Raw genomic sequence first — 23,173 nt, 5'->3', positions numbered from 1 at the left:
ATGATGTGATTACTTCATTATATGGTACGGTAGCTTCTTTAGGTTCAGTCATAAATTTACTATGAGGTTATAAATTGGTTCTCTTTGAAAAGTTTTGACGGGAAAAATCTATTTACTACTGCTTTTAAATTTCGAGGATTTGCATTTATGCAATATTTAATAGCTAAATATTTATTTTGTATTCCTTAGTACCTGTATTTGCTGCGTGGTTTTTCTTCAGACACTTAAATGTACATGTGTCGATCATCGAGAAGGTCTCCTGCCTTTTAAAAGCAGTACAGATATTATACTGTATTTTGAAAACCACCCCCCCCCCAAAAAAAATAAAAAACAAAAACAAAAAACCCCAAAAAACCAAAACAAAACAAAAACCTGCATGCCTCCCCCTGTTCAACCAGTTTGGGGCAGTGTTGAAAATCATACACGACTTTTCTTATATTATTACATATTTATTAGAATTATTAGAACCATGCATCATTTTATTTACTTTGTACAAGAAGTAACGATCCCATGACATGTAAATTAAAGTACAACGCCGTTTCGGAAAAACAAAAAAACCCTTTTTACCGTTTTATTTGAACGGCTTTGAAATGCCAGGATTTTGTTGTTTCCCGAGACAGTAACTATATATTTCCTGAGGCTGAAATTAATTCTTGTTACTTTGAGATATAGTCAATAACTTACTTTATTTTAATATCGTATCTACTGTTTTCACATAATTACCATAATATTGAACCATTTGAACAAGAGCTCGGATTTTGGGTAGTTGTATCAAACAGCAATGTGACGTAGGCCTGTCTATTTCATTGTAGGCCACTCAGTCATGGCTCTTTAAAATCAAGATTTGTCTGGCTTTTTAGCCAAGACTACACAATCGGTGTATTGTTTTGACGCAAAAACAAAGACAGTTACGTCCTACTGAAAGTCGAAGGTCTTGTTTAGAATGGTTCTACTTCGTTCAAACGCCTCCGACGTCTCTCAGTACTCTCAGTACTTTGATCATTTAAAGGGATATATATATATATATATATATATATATATATATATATATATATATATATATATATATATATATATATATATATATATATATCCCAAAAGAAAAGAATTTATTAATATGTTTGCAATTTTTAATCAATTAAAATATTGTATAAACTTTAACATAGTTCGGGTAAGAATACTTCAATATATATCACACTTCATTTTAAAATAATATATATGCCTGTACAATATTTTTCATTGAATCAAACAAGTCCTTACGTGAACTATTCCAAAACCGTAAATATTTGTTATTTATAAATGTGTACATTACTGAATGATCTTGTTGTCCTTATCAGACCCCTGGCCACTCTTCTACATTACCGAGGATTATCTGTGTATTGACACGATCTCTCTGACAAACCGTCTGTAAACAACTTGTCAAAAATAAAAATCTACCATTGATTTAGCTGTGTATTTAAATATCAATATCATGACCACCCCCCCCCCCCCCCCCCCCCCCCGTACCCGTGTGATCTCCTGTCAGTGTTTAGTTCAATAGTTGTACAATGTATATTTCACAACGTCATTTTAATGTACACTGTAAAATAATATTTCCAAGACAGATGTCCCAAACCATGCATCTGTCACTTTGTGGGATTGTAGAATTAATCGAATCTTTGGATTTTTATCGAGTCGGTAAATTATTTAGATAATTTCCTTAAAACCGTATTCATAGATTGAGTCGGATGAACCGCGAACTAGTCAGATCCATCATATATATGCTATCAAATCGATGTTGGTATGGAGTTACAAGCCGGCGATCAATTATGCAATTGCTTCTTACTCCCTGATGCCCGCCTCACCGTGAGTCAACGAATCCAGACTTTGGTATAATTAGTCATCGCCACTGTCAGCGGTTCGGTGTGCGCGCGTGTGTATAGGATATTTCGAATAGAAAGGATTGCTTGGAATTAACAGCACAATGAATTCTTCACTTCTGCTAGGAATCTTTGCGGTCTGTCTGATCGGTAAGAAAACATAACAATATACTGCATAAACATTTCAAAGCTGCAAATATATTTGACACTTTTCTTTATACAGGGGCCCAGGTATGCATCAGGTTAGCTCGAGCCATTTGTTTTGGACTGCCCTCATTTAGTTTATCGCTTGGCATACCTGCATACATTTTTCTTTCGCATATCGAGGTCTTGTCTGTTTGTTATATTACTTTAATGAAATAATACGATTTTCATGAACGCAATCATTACAATATAATATTTCACAAAATGTGCTTGCTTTGATACAGCTTGCAGTAATTACGTGTATTATAAGCAGTAAATTATATTCAGCATTTACCAATACACATTGTAATGCTAATCTTGCCGCAGGGCGCCGCGCCATAAAAAAACCAATGACCGTGAACTTTGCCTGACACTGACTAAGAGAGACAACTTCTGCCCACAAAAATGCATATTCATGAAATTATGTCAGTTTGAAAGAGAAAAGATAGGAGGTGTTCATGAGGGTGGACAGATGGGCAATTCGACAGAACCGGGCCCTGGATGGTTTCAGATCCTCAGTAATATTCAATAACTCTTAATGTCTTGGAATAATTTAAGGAGTTATATAAGAATCATTGAATTTATTGGACTGTATAGTACAAAATCGATATGTAGTGTTATCACGGACAAAGACACTGGTAAATGTAAATATTTGCTCATAGAACCATACATGTATGTAGTTATACACTGAGGAAAACACAACGTGCGAGGATCCACATATATTTCTCGAGGAGTCCAGTTTGCGCCAGGGCTTGGGGGAGAGGTGGGAAGGGAATGTCTCTGGCCTCCTTTAAAAAATCTTTTCAATGTTTGAATATTTTCCAATAGGGCTGGACCCTCCCCCTTACCACCACTACCTTTTAGATCTGCTCGAACACTACTTTGTACTTCTTGACTGAAGAATTATATTCATGCACATCATTATGTGTTAAAAATGTATGCAGGTTTGAATCAACTATATAATGCTTTAATGCAAAATGTCTCTACTTTTTACACTTTTTTCCATCATGAATCAGCTGGGTAAGCGAAGAAACGCATGCATGGACATTTATTGTATTATAATATCTTGTTACTTTTAATCTGTGTGGAGAACAGACATTTAAGGTCACTAGTAATGAGGTTAGAAGATAGCAAAACTGAAGATTTTTATGATAAAACATGTACTTTAGGACATTCTAAACATAAAATGAATTATTATTTTCAGATCTTGCTTCTGCACAATGTGATCTTCAAGCTGTAATGGGCTGTCTGTCTGACTTTCAACAACTTTCAAAATCTGGGTCAACCGATATGGCAGCAATGTGCTTGTAAGTCTTTTACAAAATTCTCAGACAGCAAGAATACAGTTGAATGTTTTTTCAAGTCATTCTTAAAGAAGTCATTTAAGGATTTGAAATAAATTAATGCAAATAAATAATTAAAATAAAAACAGTAAAGTAAAATGACACTCCCTGACAATGCATGGTTTTCTAGGGGGTGTCAATATCAACTGTCATCCTCTTAAACTGGCACTATTTATATATAAGGAATAAGGAATCATTCTTTGAGTATTATGAGGTGATAATTTTGGTCGGGGCGTGATCAAATCCAATAAAGCCCGAAGGGCTTTATGATAGATTTGATCACGCCCCGACTGAAATTATCACCTCATAATATACAAAGAATGATTCCTTATTACTTATATTTATATAATCTTAGGCCATCGTACGATTAAATATTTAAATATAAATAAACAAACCCCGCTGGCGCCTCGATTTGGCGTCGTTTGTATTATGAGTTATATAGTACAAAATCGATACGTACCGTAGTGTTATCACAGGCAAAGACACTGGATAATGTAAATATAATGGTATATATAATGATATATATTTGCTATATATTAACAAAACAATGAAGAGTATTGATGCATGCCACATTTTTGTCAATCTGAAAAATGGCTTAAGTTTGCAGTTACTGTAAAATTTTTACGTTACACAATACAGCAATATATTACTACACAAATAATCGTTATTGCTTCATTTAAAGAAGTAAGCCATTTAAAAACAGAAAAATTCAGTTAACGAATGATGGGAAACATAAAGAAATCAACAACATTATATATAAAAATAAGCGTTGTTTGTGTGTACTTTTCACTTTTTATATAATTCCTTCGATGGCCGATCACCAATGTATTTATGCCCAACAATAAAGAATTAAGAAATGTAAGCTAGCTATAAATGCGTGTGAATTTATAGATCAATAATAAATCCAATTGATATCAATAAATGCAAATTTTGATTTATAAAGTTTATAATTATAATTTCCTGAATTGTGTATACATTTATTGCTGAACGTCAATTACTGTTAAACTCCCTTAATTATTACATAAAGAAAAAAAATGATGTAAATGTTTGTTTAAACAATAAGTAAAAGTTGTTTTGTTTATCTACTTTATTCATGATTTAGTATTTCCGATGCACAAGAATGAAGTTACCTCGTTCTAAAGATTTTTGGTTTTATGAATTAATTTTACATTATTCGAATCTTCGTTAAAAAAAACTATTATTGTCTTAAATTTGTATAATTAACTTCCTAAATATAAATGGTATGGTATAGGATAGGATTGTCTAGTATAGTAAGGGATTATTTTCATGATACGATTGTTTTGTCAACTTTCATGATAGCACAGGGTTGTCTCTAAAAATTGAAGTAGAAGGGAGAAAGAAAAAAGTAGAAGGGGATCTGGTGGTCTAGCTTATAGTTAGATTGTGTTTGAAGTGCAATAATAGCCGGGTAATTACGTCACTTTAGGCGGGGAAATTCCCCGCCTCCCGGGTCTTAGAGCGTTCACATATCGTTCACCATGCGTTCACTGTTCACTTTGCGCTTCGTTTGTGTTCTACATTCACTCATCATTCATCGTTCATAAGCGTTCACCAAATTCCATTCAGCGTGTGGTGTGCTCACCGTTTGCTCAGAGTGCACTCAGCGTGTGCTCACTGTTCACTCACTGTTCAAATGGGAAAGTAGAACATTTGAGAGACTGTAACCACCTGGCCACCTAGGTCTTGTTCAGTGCGAGGAGATTTGGTTTCAGAGGATGTGAGTTCAAGCCTCGGCCAGGGCGGAGGTGGAGCTCACATATAGTGATTCCCTGTGCTTTATGTTTACCTCTGTTCTTCACTATGGGCAGGTATATGTCAGTTTGAAAGTTACTTCAGTGTTCATCTGGCCTGCCTCATGCTTTCAGTAGAGAACATTATATACCTGCATACATATAATTTACATTACAGGAGTTTTCAAAAAGCTGTGACTTGCCTTGCGCCCCTCAAGGAGAACTGTAATTCGGATGAAAACTTTCAGAGTAGCATGACCTCGTTTAATTCTGTCGAATCAATGTGTGCAGGTAATATATACATAAAATCATCTGAATACCAGACAGTTAGAAAACATATAGATTGTACAATGAACAATTAAATTTCTAAAACATTTTATAACAAACCTGCATACCATTCAGCTGGATTAGTTTCAAATAAGCATTGGCATTGTATTATCTAGTAATTATAAACAAGGGCTTTTTTTCTTAAAGCTAAATAACTAAATTTATATGCAGGCTCATGTAATCAACAATCGTTTTTTATGCTTTAGTTAAAATTGTTTTTGTCTGAATCATTTCAGATGATATCCTTCGTTAGTAGTCAATAGAGATTTATGTACATGAATATATTGATATTTTGTATGTATGCATATTTTGTTATCCCTTTTGCACTGGAGCAATGATCATTTTGATATGTTTAATGTAAATTTTTGGAGTTCATGAGGTCTTCAAAGACTGAGTTTATATTTTGTTTTTAATTTTAGAGTGAGAGGGAAAATCCGAGCCAAAGTTTTAATTTATGTTAAACTGATTTTTTTAATCGCAGGTGGTGGCGAATGTACCGGACGTTTACAGAACTGCTACATGGATGCTGGAATTGACACAACAGGAGGCATTAATCCTAATATAACTTGGTATTTTGATGATTTACCATCTGATAGATTGATAAGAATAAGGCACTTATTATTAGTCAAAGAATTTCATGGATTATGTCATATAAAAATGTTTTCACAAGCAGCTTGAACCAATGCATCTTTTATTAGCAAATTATACTCAACTGTTGAACAATGTAACCTTTATATGACTTGAGCTGAAGTGCTGAGCTTTTCTGATCACTTTTTTGTTTTATAGCATATGTATGTCTGCCTGCCTGTCTGTCCATCCATTTATTAAACTTTTCACTTTTTTGAATTCCTCTCTCAATTAATTGGGCTAATAAAAAACTTGGCACACAGTATTCTTACTAGGTATGAACATATATTTAAGTTTGATAAAGTTAGGAGAGATAGGGGAGATAATGAGAATCATTTAATTAACTTTTTTTAAGACTTTAAGTCTTTAAACATCTTCTTAAAAACCAAACCCAAAAAACTAAATTTTGTATGGAAGCATGTAAATTAAAATGATGATCCCCAGAATTAGAATGGGTCACAAAGATGAGAAAATTTTACTTTTACCGGTATTAGATTAAAAATTACCTTTAAATACCAGGTATTTTCTTTTCAAGAATTATTTGGTCAGAGCAGCTAAAACTTATTAGATAAAAGTGTCCCTGGACAGTGTAGATTCAAAATATGATCCATAGGAGTAGTCTAGGGTTACCATTGAGGTTTTAAAATTTCACATTAGAATGAATAAAGAAAATTATTTGTAAATGTTTTTTTCAATGTTAAATAAAAAAATGTGAAGAGTTTACAGATGGGTGATCCAATGAACAGATGGACAGAAATTCATTTTATTTTTTTCTCTTTATTTTGTTTTATTCATTTTTTTAAAACCCACATGCTGTGCTGAATATTTGAAATGCTGACGTAAAATTAAATTGATTTAAATAAAACCTGGATTGTTTTTCAGTGAAGACGCCAAGACTATTCAGACCTGTGTGATGGGCTTAAGTACTGTGTGTGAGGGGAACTATGTGTTTTCCCAGACCATGACCAGTTTCCAGGATGTGGTGTCAAACTGTATAGGTAACTAACTACAGGGACCCCAACAAAACTTAACAATTACAAATAGAAATCAAAGTACTGAAGTACTGACGGGAGTTGATTTTATCGATTATCATTTATTCAAAATCAACGATATGTGATTTTGCATGGCAAGTAGTATCAGTAATCGAAAAATTTCTGAAAAATTGTATGGATCCAGGCAAGATTGAACTCTTGTCTTGTTCAACCAAACGCTCGACTGTCACCGTTTATCTCCGACAAGCAAAAGAGACTCTGTTTTGTCGGATATTAACGGAGACAGCCAAGCGTCTGGTTGAACGAGACTACATTGAACTCTAGCGTAGGAATACATACGACTTTAAAAAATATCTAAACTGTTTGTACAATTTAAAATCTTACTATTTTCATGGTATTAATAAATAAGTTTTCTTGAAAAACAATGCTTCAGAATACATAGCATCGAATTTATCGATTATTTTCAAGAACTTAGTGTTGTCAGCGGAATTGATTTGTGCTTAGGTCCAAACACTGTTGCACTTTCACTTTGCCCGAGTAAGTGCATAGGAGAGTTGAAAATCAACTCCCAAATATGGTTAAATAGAAATGAAAGGAATATTTTTTTGTTATAGCACACAGATAGAACAGACAGAAGTAGTCTCAAATTTTCAATTTAAGGTGGCTCTATACACCCACAGTTTATTACAATTTTCAATAGAAGACCACAAAACATATACGGTACTTATCAAATATTAAAATGATGATAGGGATACTATAGGTATTTTTAAAGAATTTTCAAATGTTTTTTTGTGTTTTTGTAAAATAATTTTTAAAAAGTTAACTATTAACAAATTGAGAGAAATTTTTTGTCATATGATGGATATTTCCTTCGGACACCTAAAAATAAATATAATACTTCTTAACATTCAGAAATTTTATTATTGCAATTTTTTTTTGTATTTCCCCAAAACATAATTTTTCATATTTTCTTACTCTGTTGACAAATTATCCGAAAAAGCTGCTTGATGTTATAAGAAAATGTATTTTAATAACTGTGACATAAAATTTTTTAATAAAAATCATTGCAAATATACACAAAAAATATTTTAAATTTTATTTGGTATGAAAGTTCCTCAGGTAAGAGTTATCGTTCTTAAGTCCCAAGGCCCAAACATCTTGGGGACTTTTCATTTCTGAGTTAAAGAAAATTTTCTAAATATCACGATGGAATGATAAATACATACATATTTCATTATAGGCCTATATAAGTGAATTTATATTCGCTTTAATGCAAAACTTAGTCAAATAAATAAAGGGGGAAATTAACTAATAGGATTTATGTATCCCAACCTGAGAGAAATTCAAAGCCACCCTCCCATCCCCTTATGATGGTTAGGAACATCTGTCATTATTAATGTGGATTAAGGTGTATTATAATTAAAATATTTTCACCGGTTTAGAATTTTCTTTCACAGTATTCAACCAAAAAATACGTTTTAGAAAATTTTGGAGGAAAGTTAAAAATTTTATTGTCCCCAACGGGATTCGAACTCATGACCTACAGGTTTGTAGTGAACCCACTAACCTACTGAGCTACGCTGTAAGATATCGAAGATCAGAAAGAAATATTTAAAAAATTATATATAGACTTGATTTTATTGTTTTTTACGATAAATAATACGACACAACTTGTTATAAATGATTTTTCCAATTAAAAATATAAATCTAAGACTATTCATTTAAAAATTTTTTTAAAAGAGCGGTCCCCATCATACAATTTGCCTCAGTTTAAATCAGCCAGTAGTACCGGAATTGCACGCATCCAGATTTACTTTTTTGCGTACTGCGTCATCAAAAAGTGGTGTATAGAACCACCTTAAAATTAGCTATCTTATAACAGGCTGATTTCTGAGAGTTTCTTCCCAGAAACAAATGGATCTTGAATTGTGTTATGATCCTTGCAAATTAAATTTTAGAGTATTCATACATGTATGTTTCACATTCTCGACTAAAAAGATATCATAAGAATAGGGGGTTATATGCATAGAATTCCTATGTGCTTAAGCATATTTTTAAGTACAGAATTTTGACTTAGCAGATTGAGATTTGACTTAGCATGTTGCATAAAATCTCTCAACTTTAAGGCAGAAATTTAGCGTGCTCTTAAATCTAAGCATTGGTTCTCATTGTCTTAAGTATTTAAGCATGTTGCTTAAGTGTATGATAACTGGAAGGCTGTCAGGGTTGTCTCTAAGACCCGGGAGGCGGGGAATTTACCCGCCTAAAGTGACGTGATTACCCGGCTATTATTGCATTTCAAACACAATCTAGCTATAAGGTAGACCTCCAGATCCCCTTCTACTTTTTTATTTCTCCCTTCTACTTCAATTTTTAGAGACAACCCTGGGCTGTACAACAAATCATAGATAAATTAGAAAGTTAATGCTGCTAAATCCTCTGCATACACCTTTTAATTGAGCAGACCGTTTAAGAATGTGATACAAGCCTGTGTATCTCAAAACAGTCTGTTTTTTAAATTTATTTTTAAACATAGTTTTTAAAGTAACAAACAGACGTCATTTTATTTTTGTGTCATGTGCATTTATCCGGTGCTTGCATCGTGGCTTTGCCACGAGCTCTGCTATAGTCATTAATCTATGATTGTTGATTAGGCACGGACAATGACTTACCGTGAAACAGGTCACATTTGATTTGCCTGACATGATACAGAGCTCAGTTATAAGTCACAATAAAAAAAAGGAAAAGCCAGGACATTTTCTAACGTATATTTAGATAAAATACTTTTCAATTCATTTTAAATCAAATACATTTAGTATATGTTATCATAAGTTTTTAATGTTCTTTAGTTGAAGATAAGATGTGTGCGGCAGTAGCATGAATTGATTTAAAATTAAGGACTCACGGTTTCTAATATTAGTAAATCATCAAGTACTCGACTATTGCTCGACTAAAGCCTCAGATTAATTGACTAGGCCAACCGAGTACAATTGACATCCCTAATAGAAGTAAATATTTACATTTGAACCCACCTTCCTAATTAAAGGCCCTGTCACACTCCCCTTGGCGTGTTCACGGCGTTGTAAAATTCATGGAATCGCCGTAGGATCGCAAGGAAAAGTCAGAAAAAATGTATAGTTTTATTTGAAAATTTTACAAGTGGAGATGTCACGGCGTCCTGACGGCGACCAAGGCGTTCTTACGGAGCTCCCACAGTGTGTAACTGTGTTTCCACGGAGTTCTACTTGGCGATTTACTGCGCTCTCGCTGAGTCTCCGCCGTGCGCTCATGACATGCTAGGAGTTTTTACTGCACGTCCACGGCATGCTCTGCGCGCTGACTGCGTGCACAAGACGTTCTTTACTTCTTGGTAGATTAAATTTAATTTGTACAATTGTTTGGGAAACAAATAAGAATTTACAACTACCTGGTAGTATTTTTTGATTTTATGAAAAGGTACATTGTAATGGAAACACAACTACTTCTAACAAATTTGTGAAGTCTTAGTAGTCAGGTCTACAAAAAAGATCTGTTATTAGTAAATATTGAAAAGATGTGAAAACATCAGAACCAAATGGCATGAATTCCATCTACGTCCATTGATAGGTCTTGGAATAATAGCAAATGCTACTTTTTACATAGTCATCTTCATCCAGTTTGATTCATTGTTCAAGTTTTTGTGGTCTTTATGACAACGCACTAGAAACGCCATGGGAGTGCGGAATAAACGCAGAAGAAACGCCGCGAGAACGCAATGAACGCAGCAACAGCTCTTTGGGGTTGCCGTGTGAACGCAGCCAAATGAAAAACAACTTGTTCAAACCATGTGGATGTGCAGTGAGAGCACAAAAGAGACGCAGTGAGATCCCAAAGGACTCCGTGAGGTCTCCGTGCAAGCGCAATTGACTTATCACTGCGTCTACACTGCGATTAGCTGCGTTCCTTGAGCGCGCCGACGGAGCTCTCGTGGCGCTGTTTGAGATATTTCAGCGTTGTCACGGGGACCTCACTATGCTTCTACGGCGTGTTTATCAGAAAGCAGAGCCCTGGCGCGTAATTTGTGCGTGTTCAAAGTGTGCGCGTCGCATGGCGGGAGGACGCAGTTTTGGTGTGACAGGGGTTTTTCATATGAAGATACCTACTGGTACTATATACATGCGGTGAGCAGTACTGTACTGTTGATTCCTAGTTGAACACTTGAAATAATATCCGCATAAAAGCACGTCTCGCGGGTTTGAAAATTTTGCCCTTTTTTTGGACAGAATCAATGAAAAAATTCAATGATCACAATTTGAATACTGGAATTAAGTACTTCCTTAAGATAAGGAATCTACAATAATTATGGATTAATCTAATGAGGATTTAAGGAAATAAGATATATAAAAGTTTTAGAACCTTTATAATTTTATCCACATGCACAGATCATTTTTGCATTTTTACAATTTGCAGATATATGCTTCTTTAAATATATGAGCCTATATATATATGATAACTCTTTCCCTATTTTCTACCTGCATTCTTTTGATCATGAATTTGAAAACTGCTTCTATTAACATGATTAAGTCTTGGCGGAATACATGCACTGTTGTTTCTTTATGTGTGATGACAATTATGGTAGTTAATAGCCCAAAAAACCACTTACAATATCCCAGCCATATCTAAAACTATGTGAAAATGTTTTTTTTTGGTACAGGTGGTGATCAATGTACCGTAGGTTTACGGAAATGTTACGTGGATGCTGGAATTGACACAACAGAAGGCAGTAATTCTGATCTAACTTGGTAATTTGATGATGTTTAGAAAATTGATAAGAATAAGGCACTTATTATTAATTTAAGCATTTATTTTATGGATCAGCAGTTAATGCCCTTAAATATTTTGTTTTGTTTTACATGTATATGTATTTATATTTTTAAAACCCACATGCAATGCTGAATGGTTTGATATGCTGAAGTAAAATTAAATTGATTTAAACAAAACGTGGATTGTTTTACAGTGAAGACGCCACGAATATTCAGAAGTGTTTAATGAGCCTAGGTACTGTGTGTAAGGGGAACTTTGGGTATGATGCGTCCATGACCAGTGTTCAGCGTGTGGTAACGAATTGTACAGGTAAATTATGGCACACCAAATTCACCAAAATGAGCTAATCATAGTTTCACATTATCGATGATAATCTAAAGAACTATATATGATAAGAATTAAATTTGGCCCCCATAATTTTACATTATTTAAAGTGTTTCGGGTACAATAAAATGTTATGTTATAATTTAGAGGAGTTGATACAAAATATATTTTTCACATATTTGTTTGATTTCTTTGCACTCACTTGCAGTATATGACGTCAGAAGTGACGCTATTTCTATAATTTAATAAAAATCAGTCGAAAATTGACATTTTTCTCATCTTTTTTACAAATGGGGAAATATAGAGCGCATGCTTGAACTAGGACAAATTTTTTGTCACTTATTAGACTTGGCTAGATACATCTCTGATTAAAATATTTTGTTGGTTCAAGCATGCGCTCTATGTTTCTTGAAAGTAAAACTGCTTGAAAACAAGCTTATTTATGCCAAAATGCAAAAATGGGGGGAAAAGGTTGTCTTAAAAATGCTGTATTTCTAAATTGTTGGCACTTGAATCAAAATGAACATTAAGTTAAAACATCACATATATATCTGTACAAAGAAAACAAAGAATTACAGTAAAATAATGATATTCCTTTTAGGGGGCCATTTTAGGCCCATACCATATATAGTCCTTTCACATCTGTTAAGGACGTTGTTTACTCAGGGTTTGAGTTCTCAAATCCGGATTGTTAAAAAGTTCAATTTAATAAGTAAAATTTGTTTTAAATACAAAAAGTATTTATGAAATGAACTATTATTGACATAACAATCAATATTTTTACTAAATTATGCAATTAGGCTCTGACAAAGTTTGACTTTTAGCAAAACAGAGGAAATTCGAATTAAATTTTTCAGATTTTGTTTTCCACTGAAATATTTTTGATAGTCCTATAATATTTAAAGTTAAGATTTTATTTGTTAGTCAACATAATTTTGCATATTTTCTGTTGGTTTTATCTTGCTTTTTTCGTTTAGATAATCGTTTGGCACACACTACAAAAATATTGAAAAATGCTTAAAAATGATAAAAGACACCATATCTCAAAATTTTGATCATTGACCTCATATAAATTTTATGCCAGGAGAGAAAGGTGATTATACTTAGTTTAATACTATAAATGTTTTAGCATTATCATCATTCAGTTTTTTGTTATATTGAATCAAAAATGGGTAGTAATTTGAAAACTAATAGAGGAAATTCGGACTACAATACCCTAAACAATTGTGAATGAAAACTTAATTCTTTGTATCTATTTAATGTCACTACCATTCATAAACTGTATTTAATTTGTCAAAGAATTAAGCAATTTGTATATATTATTTTCACAATTAAGAAAATCTCAATCATAGAGTAAATTTTTTATGGATTTTTCTTCAATTTTCAAAAGATATTCAATGGCTATGAACTCAAAAAGTAGGTCATTGACCTACTTATTTGAAAGTGAAGAATAACACTACCATGTAAGGTCTACAACACACAGTAGTTGGTTTTTCATTGTCATCAGTGGAATTTTTTTTCATTCTGAGTAAACGTCATCCTTAACCATAGTTAACGCAATTATCTATGTTTCAGAAGCATAAACTGTAATTATCACTGGAAACAAGCATTCGCATTTGCAGAAAAATATATTGTTTGATAAATATAGTTTTACGATTGCGAAACTATGATTAACAGCTCTTAATTATACAATTTATTTTTTAATTTACTGTAAATTATAATAAGTAGATGTGAATCTATATTTATCAGCATAATCTATCGTTAACGTTATTTGCAGACAGATAAAATTAGATTAATACTTGTAATTTATAGTTTACATTTGTTAAATATAGTTAACTATAAACTATTGTTAACTACAGTTTAGCGTTCGTAAACTATGGTTAACAGTCAATAAACCTATATAGTTTATCATCTCTGAAACTTTATTTAATGCAGTTAATCTATATTTCACATCTGTAAACGATCGTGAAACTATGAAAATCTATATTTATAAATGCCAATAACCTTCAAATGCCCACACCAAAGTATTGCTTATACCGTCAATATTTCAGCAGTGTGAGGTGATGTCTGTATATTATAATTGAATTTTACCTTATCTGAATGAAATTGTGAAATGAATAAAAATCCTACTTTTATTTTTAATTAACCAGCCCAAAATGGCAAAAATAGGATAAAGGTAGTGGAAACGCTTTTTAGCTCACCTGAGCTGAAAGCTCAAGTAAGCTATTCTGATCACATTTTGTTTGTCTTCCGTCTGTCTGTCAGTGTTGTTTGTCCGTCTGTAAACTTTTCACATTTTCAACATCTTCTCAAGAACCACCAAGCCAATTTCAACCAAACTTGCCACAAAGCATCCTTACCCTAAGGGGATTTTAAGTTGTGAAAATTAAAGACCAAGCCCTCTTACAAGGGGAGATAATTAGGAATTAATGAAAATTTTCGAAAAACTTCTCAAGAACCATTTGGCCAGGAAAGCTGAAACTTATGAGGAAGCATCCTCAAGTAATATAGATTCAAAGTTGTGAAAATCATGACCCCCGGGGGTAGGATGGGGCCAAAATGGAGGGGATCGACTTTTTACATAGGAACATATAGAGTAAATCTTTAAAAATCTTCTCAAGAACCATTGCCCAGAAAAGCTGAAACTTATGTGGAAGCATTCTCATGTTGTGTAGATTCAAAGTTGTTAAAATCATGACCCCTGGGTGTAGGATGGGGCCAAAATGGAGGTGGTTGACTTTTTACATACCTGGTAGGTATATATAGAGTAAATCTTTAAAAATCTTCTTCTCAAAAACTAATTAGCCAGGAAAGCTAAAACTTGTGTGGAAGCATTCTCAGGTAGTGTTTTTTAAAGTTAAGCATATCATTACCAGGGGTAATGTGGGGCCACAATGGGGGGGGGGTCAACTTTCTTCATTGGAATTTAGAATTAATCTTTAAAAATCATCTTCTTGGAAACTAATGAGCCAGGAGAGCTAAAACTTGTGTGGAAGCATTCTCAGGTAATGTAGATTCAAAGTCATGACCCTTGGGGTGTAGGGTGGGGCTACAATGTTGATTTTTAACATAGGAATATATAGAGTAAATCTTTAAAAAATCTTCTTCTCAAAAACTAATCAGCCAGGAAAGCTGAAACTTGTGTGGAAGCATTCTCAGGTAGAGTGTATTTAAAGTTGTGAAAATCATTACCCCCAGGGGTAGAGTTGGGCCACAATTTGTGATCAAATTTCTAAATAGGAATATATAGAGTAAATCTTTAAAAGTCGTCTCCTTAGAAACTAATTAGCCAGGAATGCTGAAACTTTCTGGAAGCATCCTCAGGTAGTGTAGATCCAAATTTGTAAAAATCATGATTCCTGGGGATAGGATGGGACCACAACTGGGGTGGAATGTTTACATAGGAATATTTAGAGTAAATCTTTAAAAATCATCAGCCAGGTGATTATTTAATATTGTGTAGATTTTTGCTTCTGGACGATTCCTGGATGATTGGGTCTCACAAGGGGTTCAGAGTTTGATGTAGGTTTATATCCCATTTATAAACAATTGTTTAGGATCTTTTTGAGAGCTGCAATGCTCAACATGTGATGTTACTATAAAATCATCCTGTAAGAAAAGGGACTAATGATAATAAACATAAGAATATCCAGTGGAAAATATTGACATTTATTTTTACAGGATCTACATGTATTATAGTACTACACTGTTTAGATAGTTTGTTTTATGACTCCATTTAGCTGATTTTATCATACCTATTGTTTCTCAGGTGAGCGATGTGGGCCATGGGCCTCTTGTTTGATTGAATTCAGTTGGAGTATGTATTTACTAATAGATATAACACTTGCAATAAAAACCAAGAAGGGCAAACTAATTAACCACACAGCGGAAAGTGTATGGCAAATTTGTAATGCTTTTGGTAGATACCTTGAATCGAACAACTTTGGTTAAATACATAAATAAAAAGTATGCATGCATATGAACTGACTAATTACAGTAATTAACTGTTGACTGGAGGCTGTCAATGTTTTAAGATAAACATGTAGATTAGGAGTAAGAAATATAGTTTTAAATTTTCTCTAAATGTTGATCTATATTTGTAATTATTTTATCAAGATTTTAAATTATTTTATATAATTTAGAATAAGACACAGTTCTTTATACATGTATTTTACAAGTATGTAGAATTAATACATATAGTTACTCTAGAGTCAGGATGATATATTGTATATTGTCATAAACCATTAAGATATGTAACTGAATAGGAGCGAATGAGTTGACAAATTCAGTCACCTTGTCAGTAACCAAAAAAAAACCACTTGGGCTAAATTTCATTTGCTTGTTTATTTCAAAATAACGCATGTCACAATATGGTGGTGATATTTTGTCCAGTGACCTATACATACACTGAACTCTTACTTTAAGTATCTACATGTCTGTTCTACATATTTTTAGAAACTTATTATACCCGACTCAGAAGGAGAAGGGGATATACTGTTTTTCCCTTTTGTGTCTGTTTGTCTGTCTGTCTGTCTTTCCGTAACAAAAATTTCTGTCGCATTTTTCTCAGCAACTATATATCGCAGATGCTTGAAATTTTTACACCCTATTTGTTTAAGCATGCCATATTGTTGGATATACTTTTGTACCAATGGGACTTCATCTTCCTTTGCTTATAATTTGCCTTAATTTGAAATTGAAGTATTTTTTTTTTAATCTGTGAATTTTTCTTCCATAGCAATGTGTAACTATATTAAGGAATGCAACATGGATTATACTTTTCCAAACGGCATCCCAAGCAAAGCGGATTATGAGTCGGGGTGTCGGTGAGTTTAATTTGTATCAGCATCTTTATATATACTGTGGAATCATTACATTTCGTGGAGGCTCAATTTTAGTGGAATTTGTGGGTACCTCTAATCCATGAATAACTATCCTCCACAAATTAATAAATAAGAATTATAATGGCATAATATCTTTTGTAGGTATAAGAGATTAAACGAAATTACAACCCACCAAACCTTTAAATTTTAAGCAATCCATAAAAATTGGCCCCCACAAATTTTGATGATTCCACAGTAGATAAGAATAGTTATATATTTAATATATTGTTCATTCTCATAGAACTCTGATTAAACTTGTGAATCATGTTTGAAACAAATATGGAAAAAATAATGGATTTAATAAAATTATCTGTTTTGGACAGTGCTATTGAATGCGTGGAATCTAAATACAAACGATGTTTTACTGATAAAGCCATGGAAAGCTCAATCAAAAAAATGAAAGCCTTTTGTATGGATGCCAACTTAAAGAATGGTGAGTCTGCTGATTTTTAATTTATTTGTGTAAAATTTTAAAATTCTTACAACGGCTAACTTTTGCATTTTATCTGTACCTTTTTTTCAACAACATGTTTGCATAAATGAAAATTCATTAAAAACATAATGTTTAATACGTATGTAAATCAATTATGGGACTTATAAAGCTTAGTGAAAAACATTTTGCTCAGGACTGGAGACCTACAAGGATTGTCTGGCTACGTCAACCATTAATGAGGATTGTAAAGGGCACCTGGCCCCAAAAATTGAAATAGGGGGTAACGAGACTGAAGCTGAGGAGTGTATGTAAGTCTATACTGATATCTCTATTTGTAAGCTCAATAAACCAGTCCCCATAACATCAACTTAAGTTTCCTTCAGATATGTCTCAGAAAACCAAATATTGTGTTAGCAAAATAAACCTAGCTAGCATTGAAATAATGCAAGATTTCTCTCAGATATAACCTGCATTAGTAATATATAAAAGATAAGAATTGTTTCAATTTTCTATGATTCTGTGGATATGAATCATTACTTACAATTTAAGTCAAATTGTTCAAAATCATTATTACATTTACTAGTATTATGCCTATTGACATGGATATTTATGCGTTAAGATAAACATCAGGTTTTTGAAATATAAAAATACAATTTATATATTCTTTTTAAGCTCACCTGAGCTGAAAGCTAAAGTAAACTTTTCTAATCAAAATTTGTCCATTGTCTGCCGTTGTTGGCAGCGTTGTCGTTGTAAACTTTTCACATTTAATAACAAACCTAATAAACAATAATTGTCAACGATGTACTAATTTTGCATTTTGGTTTTATTTTATCATTAATAGATGAATTTGACCATTAATGGCTACGTAGTTCGTTAATGGTAAAATAATATTATAAATGGACAGCATTTCGGCAGCTAATACAACTTTACATAATTAGAAAATGGTTACTACACAGCTTCTCTTTATAAGACTGTAGAGACTGAAAGTCGTTCTAAGAAAAAGTAGTAGCTCTTTAATATAACTGTATTGAGTAATATAATATAACATAATTGTCTTTATGAAATGTAGACACTACTTACGTTTAGATCGAAAGTCATCGTGATATATTTACACTGCTTTTTAGCTCACCTGAAGCATCCTCAGGTAGTGTAGATTCAAGTTTGTTCAAATCAATGTTCCCGGGGGTAGGTTGGGGCCAAAATGGGGCAATGGGTTTTTACATAAGAATATATATAGAGACAATCTTTAAAAATCTTCTAAAAAACTATTAGGCCAGAAAAGCTGAAACTTGTGTGGAGGCATCTTCAGAGTGTAGATTCAAGGTTGTTCAAATTATGGTCCCCAGGTGTAGGGTGGGCCGAAATGGGGGATGAATTTTTAAATAAGAATATATAGAGAAAATCTTTAAAAATCTTCTTTTTAAAAACTATTAGGCCAGAAAAGCCTAAACTTGTGTGGAGGCATCCTCAGGTAGAGTAAATTCAAGTTTGCTAAATCATAGTCTCTGGGGGTAGGGCTTGGCCGCAATGGAGGGATAGATTTTTACATAGGAATATATAGAGAAAATCTTTAAAAATATTTTGGGAAAGTTTTCTGTCCAAAAACAGTAACTTGTGTGAAAGCACTGGTTGTGCAGATTAAAGTTTGATGAAACCATGATTCCCTAAAGAAAAGTGGGGACACAAAATGGAGGGAGGGGGTATTTAGGAATAGAGAAAAAATCTTCTTACAGGTACAACAACAAAAGGGGCTTGGTATTTACCAAAAAAATTTGTGGTTAAAAATTGGCAGATTTTATTATTTTTTTTAGCAAGATCTACTGTACTTAGTTGTCATGATATTTTGATTTTGATAATGTAATGCTAATTTGATTAGAGTTAACTTCAGTTAAGGCTATTGTTGCTCAGGTGAGCGATGTGGCCCCTGGGCCTCTTGTTTTTATTAAGGATGACACAAAAGTTAAATTGACCTGTAGATCTTCCTTGAACTTTAGAAATTTATACATTTGGCATTAATCTAATTTTGGGTAAAGGATAAATCCAAATACTCTAGTTTTAAAATTTTGAACATTTTCTCTATCTTTATGCATAATTCTTTATATGAAGAAGGTAAACATTGTAAAAGTAACCAAAACATGTCATGGACTATCCAGCCTTCTTAATTGATGAAAAATGATGGAATGTTTTCCATCTGTAGGAGAATAGAAGAATATGCCATGTGTGCCAAGAATGGAGTGACAAGCTGTGACGAAGAGGGCATCCAGGCATATGCTGAAGACACCGCTAGAAAGGTCATCATGCTGAAGGCGAGCCGTGAGGGTGGAATCGAGTGCCCTACTAGTAAGTCTTATACTGTAACAACTATTGTTGTTGTCTCAGTTTGAAGAACATAGTCAAATCAAAGGCTATACGTACAATCACTTACCTTTGCAGACATATAATATATCAATCTGTGATTACACTCACACACACACACACGCACGCACGCACGCACGCACACACACACAGGACAATGCGGATCCTGTATTTTGTGTGATATTGTCATTGCTGTGATTGTGTGACCACAAATTTACTGCTATGGTGTAAGACGCCATAACAGGTGTGTGTTTGGTCTCAAAGATAAATATCAGAAGGAGAAAAATAACGCTATTTGTTTTTTATTTTAATTTTTGTTAGAATCAAAATATTGGTATTATTAGAGGAAAAAATCTGTATTATGTCTTTTCTGCTTGTGTTACCTTTGTTCAACATTTATTTCCTTCATCTGTTTTACCTGCTTTACTTTTGTTTGCTCTGCCTGTCTTATATTTGTCTATGATATTGTTGTCTGATCTACCTGTATTACATATGTCTGTTCTACCCATGGTAGGTGCAGGAGTTCAGGCCTTTTCATCCTATGTCCTTATTCTGGCTGCTGCCTTGCTGATGTTTACAAAGGCCTTTTAAGGATACATCCCAACCTGCTTACCTCTTAATAGTGATATGAGCATTCCATGGAAATTAGTGATATTATTCAGGACTAAAGATAAAAACACCAAGGGAAACAGACAGAATACAACAGTGGTATCAATATGTTGCAATGTTGGTGAGGGATTTTACCAACTAAAAAAATTAATAATTAAAAGGAAATCTTATAAAAGAATCATGATAAAGTGAAACTAAATGAGGCTTAATATTGTTCATAAATTATCAATCACCTAGAATGTTCATGTATTTAATTGGTTGATGTTTATCCTTTACTACATAATGGATATTTTGAAAGATCAAGAATAATGTTTTATTATACTGAATTTCTTTCGTTTACTGTTGAAAATATATCATTCAATGCTAAAAATATCACTTAATTCTCAATTGTGCTTCAGCTTGTAGAAAGTTATGGTCCTTTAGAAAGCGTTTGAAGATTAAACAGGGTAATAACAGCTTAAGAAAGCTCTATGCAATTGTTGCTTGAGGTTTTTTAAAGCATATCCATTGGTTAATGTGTTGGTAAAATGAGAATTGATGGTTCCGGATTTTCAGGAGTAAATTATTTTTTAAACTGATATTCATTGACTTTCCTCAAATTAGATTACTGAATGTTGGTAGTGTTTTTTTTACAAGTGTAAACTAGTCGTGTCAATCTATATGAATGTTGTGTAAAAAATGATTGAATGGTGTCATAAATGATTGTTGTCTTCAATGTATGAATTGTAAATATACTATGTATGTATTGTATATGTTGCAATTTATCTAGCGTTGGGTTTTAATGGCTACATTTTTATGTTTTTAATCATTGTGTTTAAATGGTTTTATGATTATGTCTTCCAGTCATGAAGAAATCACATGAGACAAGCGGTATGTTTCAACATACTACCTCTCTCCTAATCATCTATCTTCATATATTATCATTATGCGACTATGGTTATAGGTTCTTACTTAAACTATTTGAATGATATTACCTTTATATGATATTTTTTACAACAAAATATTACTTTTTAATTAAAACCATTGGGTTTTTATGGATCAAAACTTGCCTACTTCCCAATTTTTGGAACGGTTTTCTATTTTTTCTGTCTTAGTATATTGTTCATAATTTACTGTAACAATAATTGTGCTTTTTATGAAATAAACTGTCGTACACAGCAATGTAAGCCTTGTTTATTTAAATGCATTCTGTAATGTGCATCAAATAGTTTATATAAAGCAGTGGAATTGTTGAATAATGAGGGACAATGTTTCTTGATTCTAACCGTGAGATTGAGGCTACAAAAGGGGTTGAACACTGAATAAACAGAAAACAATCTCCTCTGGTTCCGTATATGGGACTATAAAGTGAGGATTACAACTTTCTGTTTGATAGATTTGGTAACAGTTCTTCTGCGAGATAATAAACTTAATTTTCAACTCTGTTAAAATTCATTTTAAAACTGCCATTTCTAAAGCACTATGAAGGAATTAAGTAACAAATCAAAGACTTTGTTCATGTTTGACTAATGGAATTTATCTAAAATGCCCACAGTATCTAAAGGCAATTACAAGCTCTTGAACTCTTCTTACGATGATGTCAAATTGAGTAGTAGTAAGTCGTGATAACTTTTCCCGTGATTTCATATAGATTATCATGAAATTGTATCATTTTCTATATAATTCCCTGAAAACCTTAAAATGCGGGGGAAAAGATTCCCCCCGATTTCTACAAAGAGCACACGGCGGGTGTGACCGGTCAGCAGAGGATGCTCCCTCCTCTATGGCACCTGGTCCTACCTATAAGTTTTGTACAGGTCCGTGTTTGCTCCTGTTTTGTTTTTTCCTTTGGACTTTTGATTCTGAACTCTGTTAATTATCACCACATGTCATCTAGCACCAAGAAGAAATTCTAGAATCATTTAGTAGATCTTGATCTTAATTAATGGAGGCAACAACGCCAGATTAAATTCTTATTAAAATAAATTAATGTCAGGATTTGTGGATTCACCATCCTTGTCCCTTTGCTAACTTATCATCTGTGTGGTAGATTGTTTCCATTGGTGACCGAGTTATAAGGTATGGGGACCTCTATTCTGGATGCATAGTATTGATGTTTTAAGTAAGAAAAAAAGACTTTAATTTTATTCTAACGATATCGATAAACTGAGTCATTTTGGGATGAAAACTCGTTCAAGTGACTGAGAGTTATTTTATTTTAGATAAAGTCGGCGATGGAAGACTTCTTCGAAATTTCAAAAGCAAAAAATAAAAATTATAAAAAAGGTAGACCCCCCCCCCCGAAAAAAAAATCCACAAAAAACGAAAACCCCAAAACAACCCCCCCCCCCCCGGGAAAAAAAAATTATTTGCCATTTTTCAAAATCCTAATCCGTCGGAAAAGGGGGTTGCAAAGTGCCCAAAATTATATTTTCATGTTCATTTACTTAATTTCCTGTAATTGTTTAATAAATTCAATTTATCTTTTTTATAAATTTAACAAAAAATGTATGTTGCCAGAAAAGGGGTCTTCCTTCCTCCGTCTCTGCTCACCTTATGATACGGGCCTTTTGTTGGTAGAATGAAGACCAAGATTCGGTAAGGTTAGTCCATACTCGGAAAGATATGGTTACAGCGATGTGTTTTCCTTTTAAAATTATCTGTTTGTCATTTTGTGCAGTGATTAACTGATATAAGAGAAA

General features: G+C 33.1%; 1 protein-coding gene across 1 annotated transcript; it reads left to right on the top strand.

Moving 5' to 3' along the window:
- Positions 1–1,776: 1,776 nt before the first annotated feature.
- LOC128192280 (uncharacterized) lies at positions 1,777–21,653 on the top strand. The gene is made up of 12 exons (XM_052864857.1): positions 1,777–2,009; positions 3,247–3,349; positions 5,315–5,427; positions 5,945–6,032; positions 6,973–7,088; positions 11,776–11,863; positions 12,079–12,194; positions 16,948–17,035; positions 17,416–17,525; positions 17,719–17,833; positions 19,726–19,868; positions 20,398–21,653. Exons 1-12 carry the CDS (start codon positions 1,964–1,966, stop codon positions 20,472–20,474), a joined length of 1,203 nt encoding a protein of 400 aa, XP_052720817.1. The 5' UTR covers positions 1,777–1,963; the 3' UTR covers positions 20,475–21,653.
- The last annotated feature ends 1,520 nt before the right edge of the window (positions 21,654–23,173 follow it).

The sequence above is a fragment of the Crassostrea angulata genome, chromosome 7, assembly GCF_025612915.1.
Source record: "Crassostrea angulata isolate pt1a10 chromosome 7, ASM2561291v2, whole genome shotgun sequence".
Lineage (NCBI taxonomy): Eukaryota > Metazoa > Mollusca > Bivalvia > Ostreida > Ostreidae > Magallana > Magallana angulata.
Note: the sequence above shows the minus strand (reverse complement) of the source record. Positions and strands in the feature narration are given on the sequence as shown.

Bases quoted from the DNA above. Each gene is read 5' to 3' on its own strand.
- LOC128192280 (XM_052864857.1), top strand. From the start codon at position 1,964: ATGAATTCTTCACTTCTGCTAGGAATCTTTGCGGTCTGTCTGATCG. The intron at 17,036-17,415 runs GTGAGTTTAATT...TGTTTTGGACAG, and splicing joins GATTATGAGTCGGGGTGTCG to TGCTATTGAATGCGTGGAAT. The intron at 17,526-17,718 runs GTGAGTCTGCTG...CATTTTGCTCAG, and splicing joins GGATGCCAACTTAAAGAATG to GACTGGAGACCTACAAGGAT.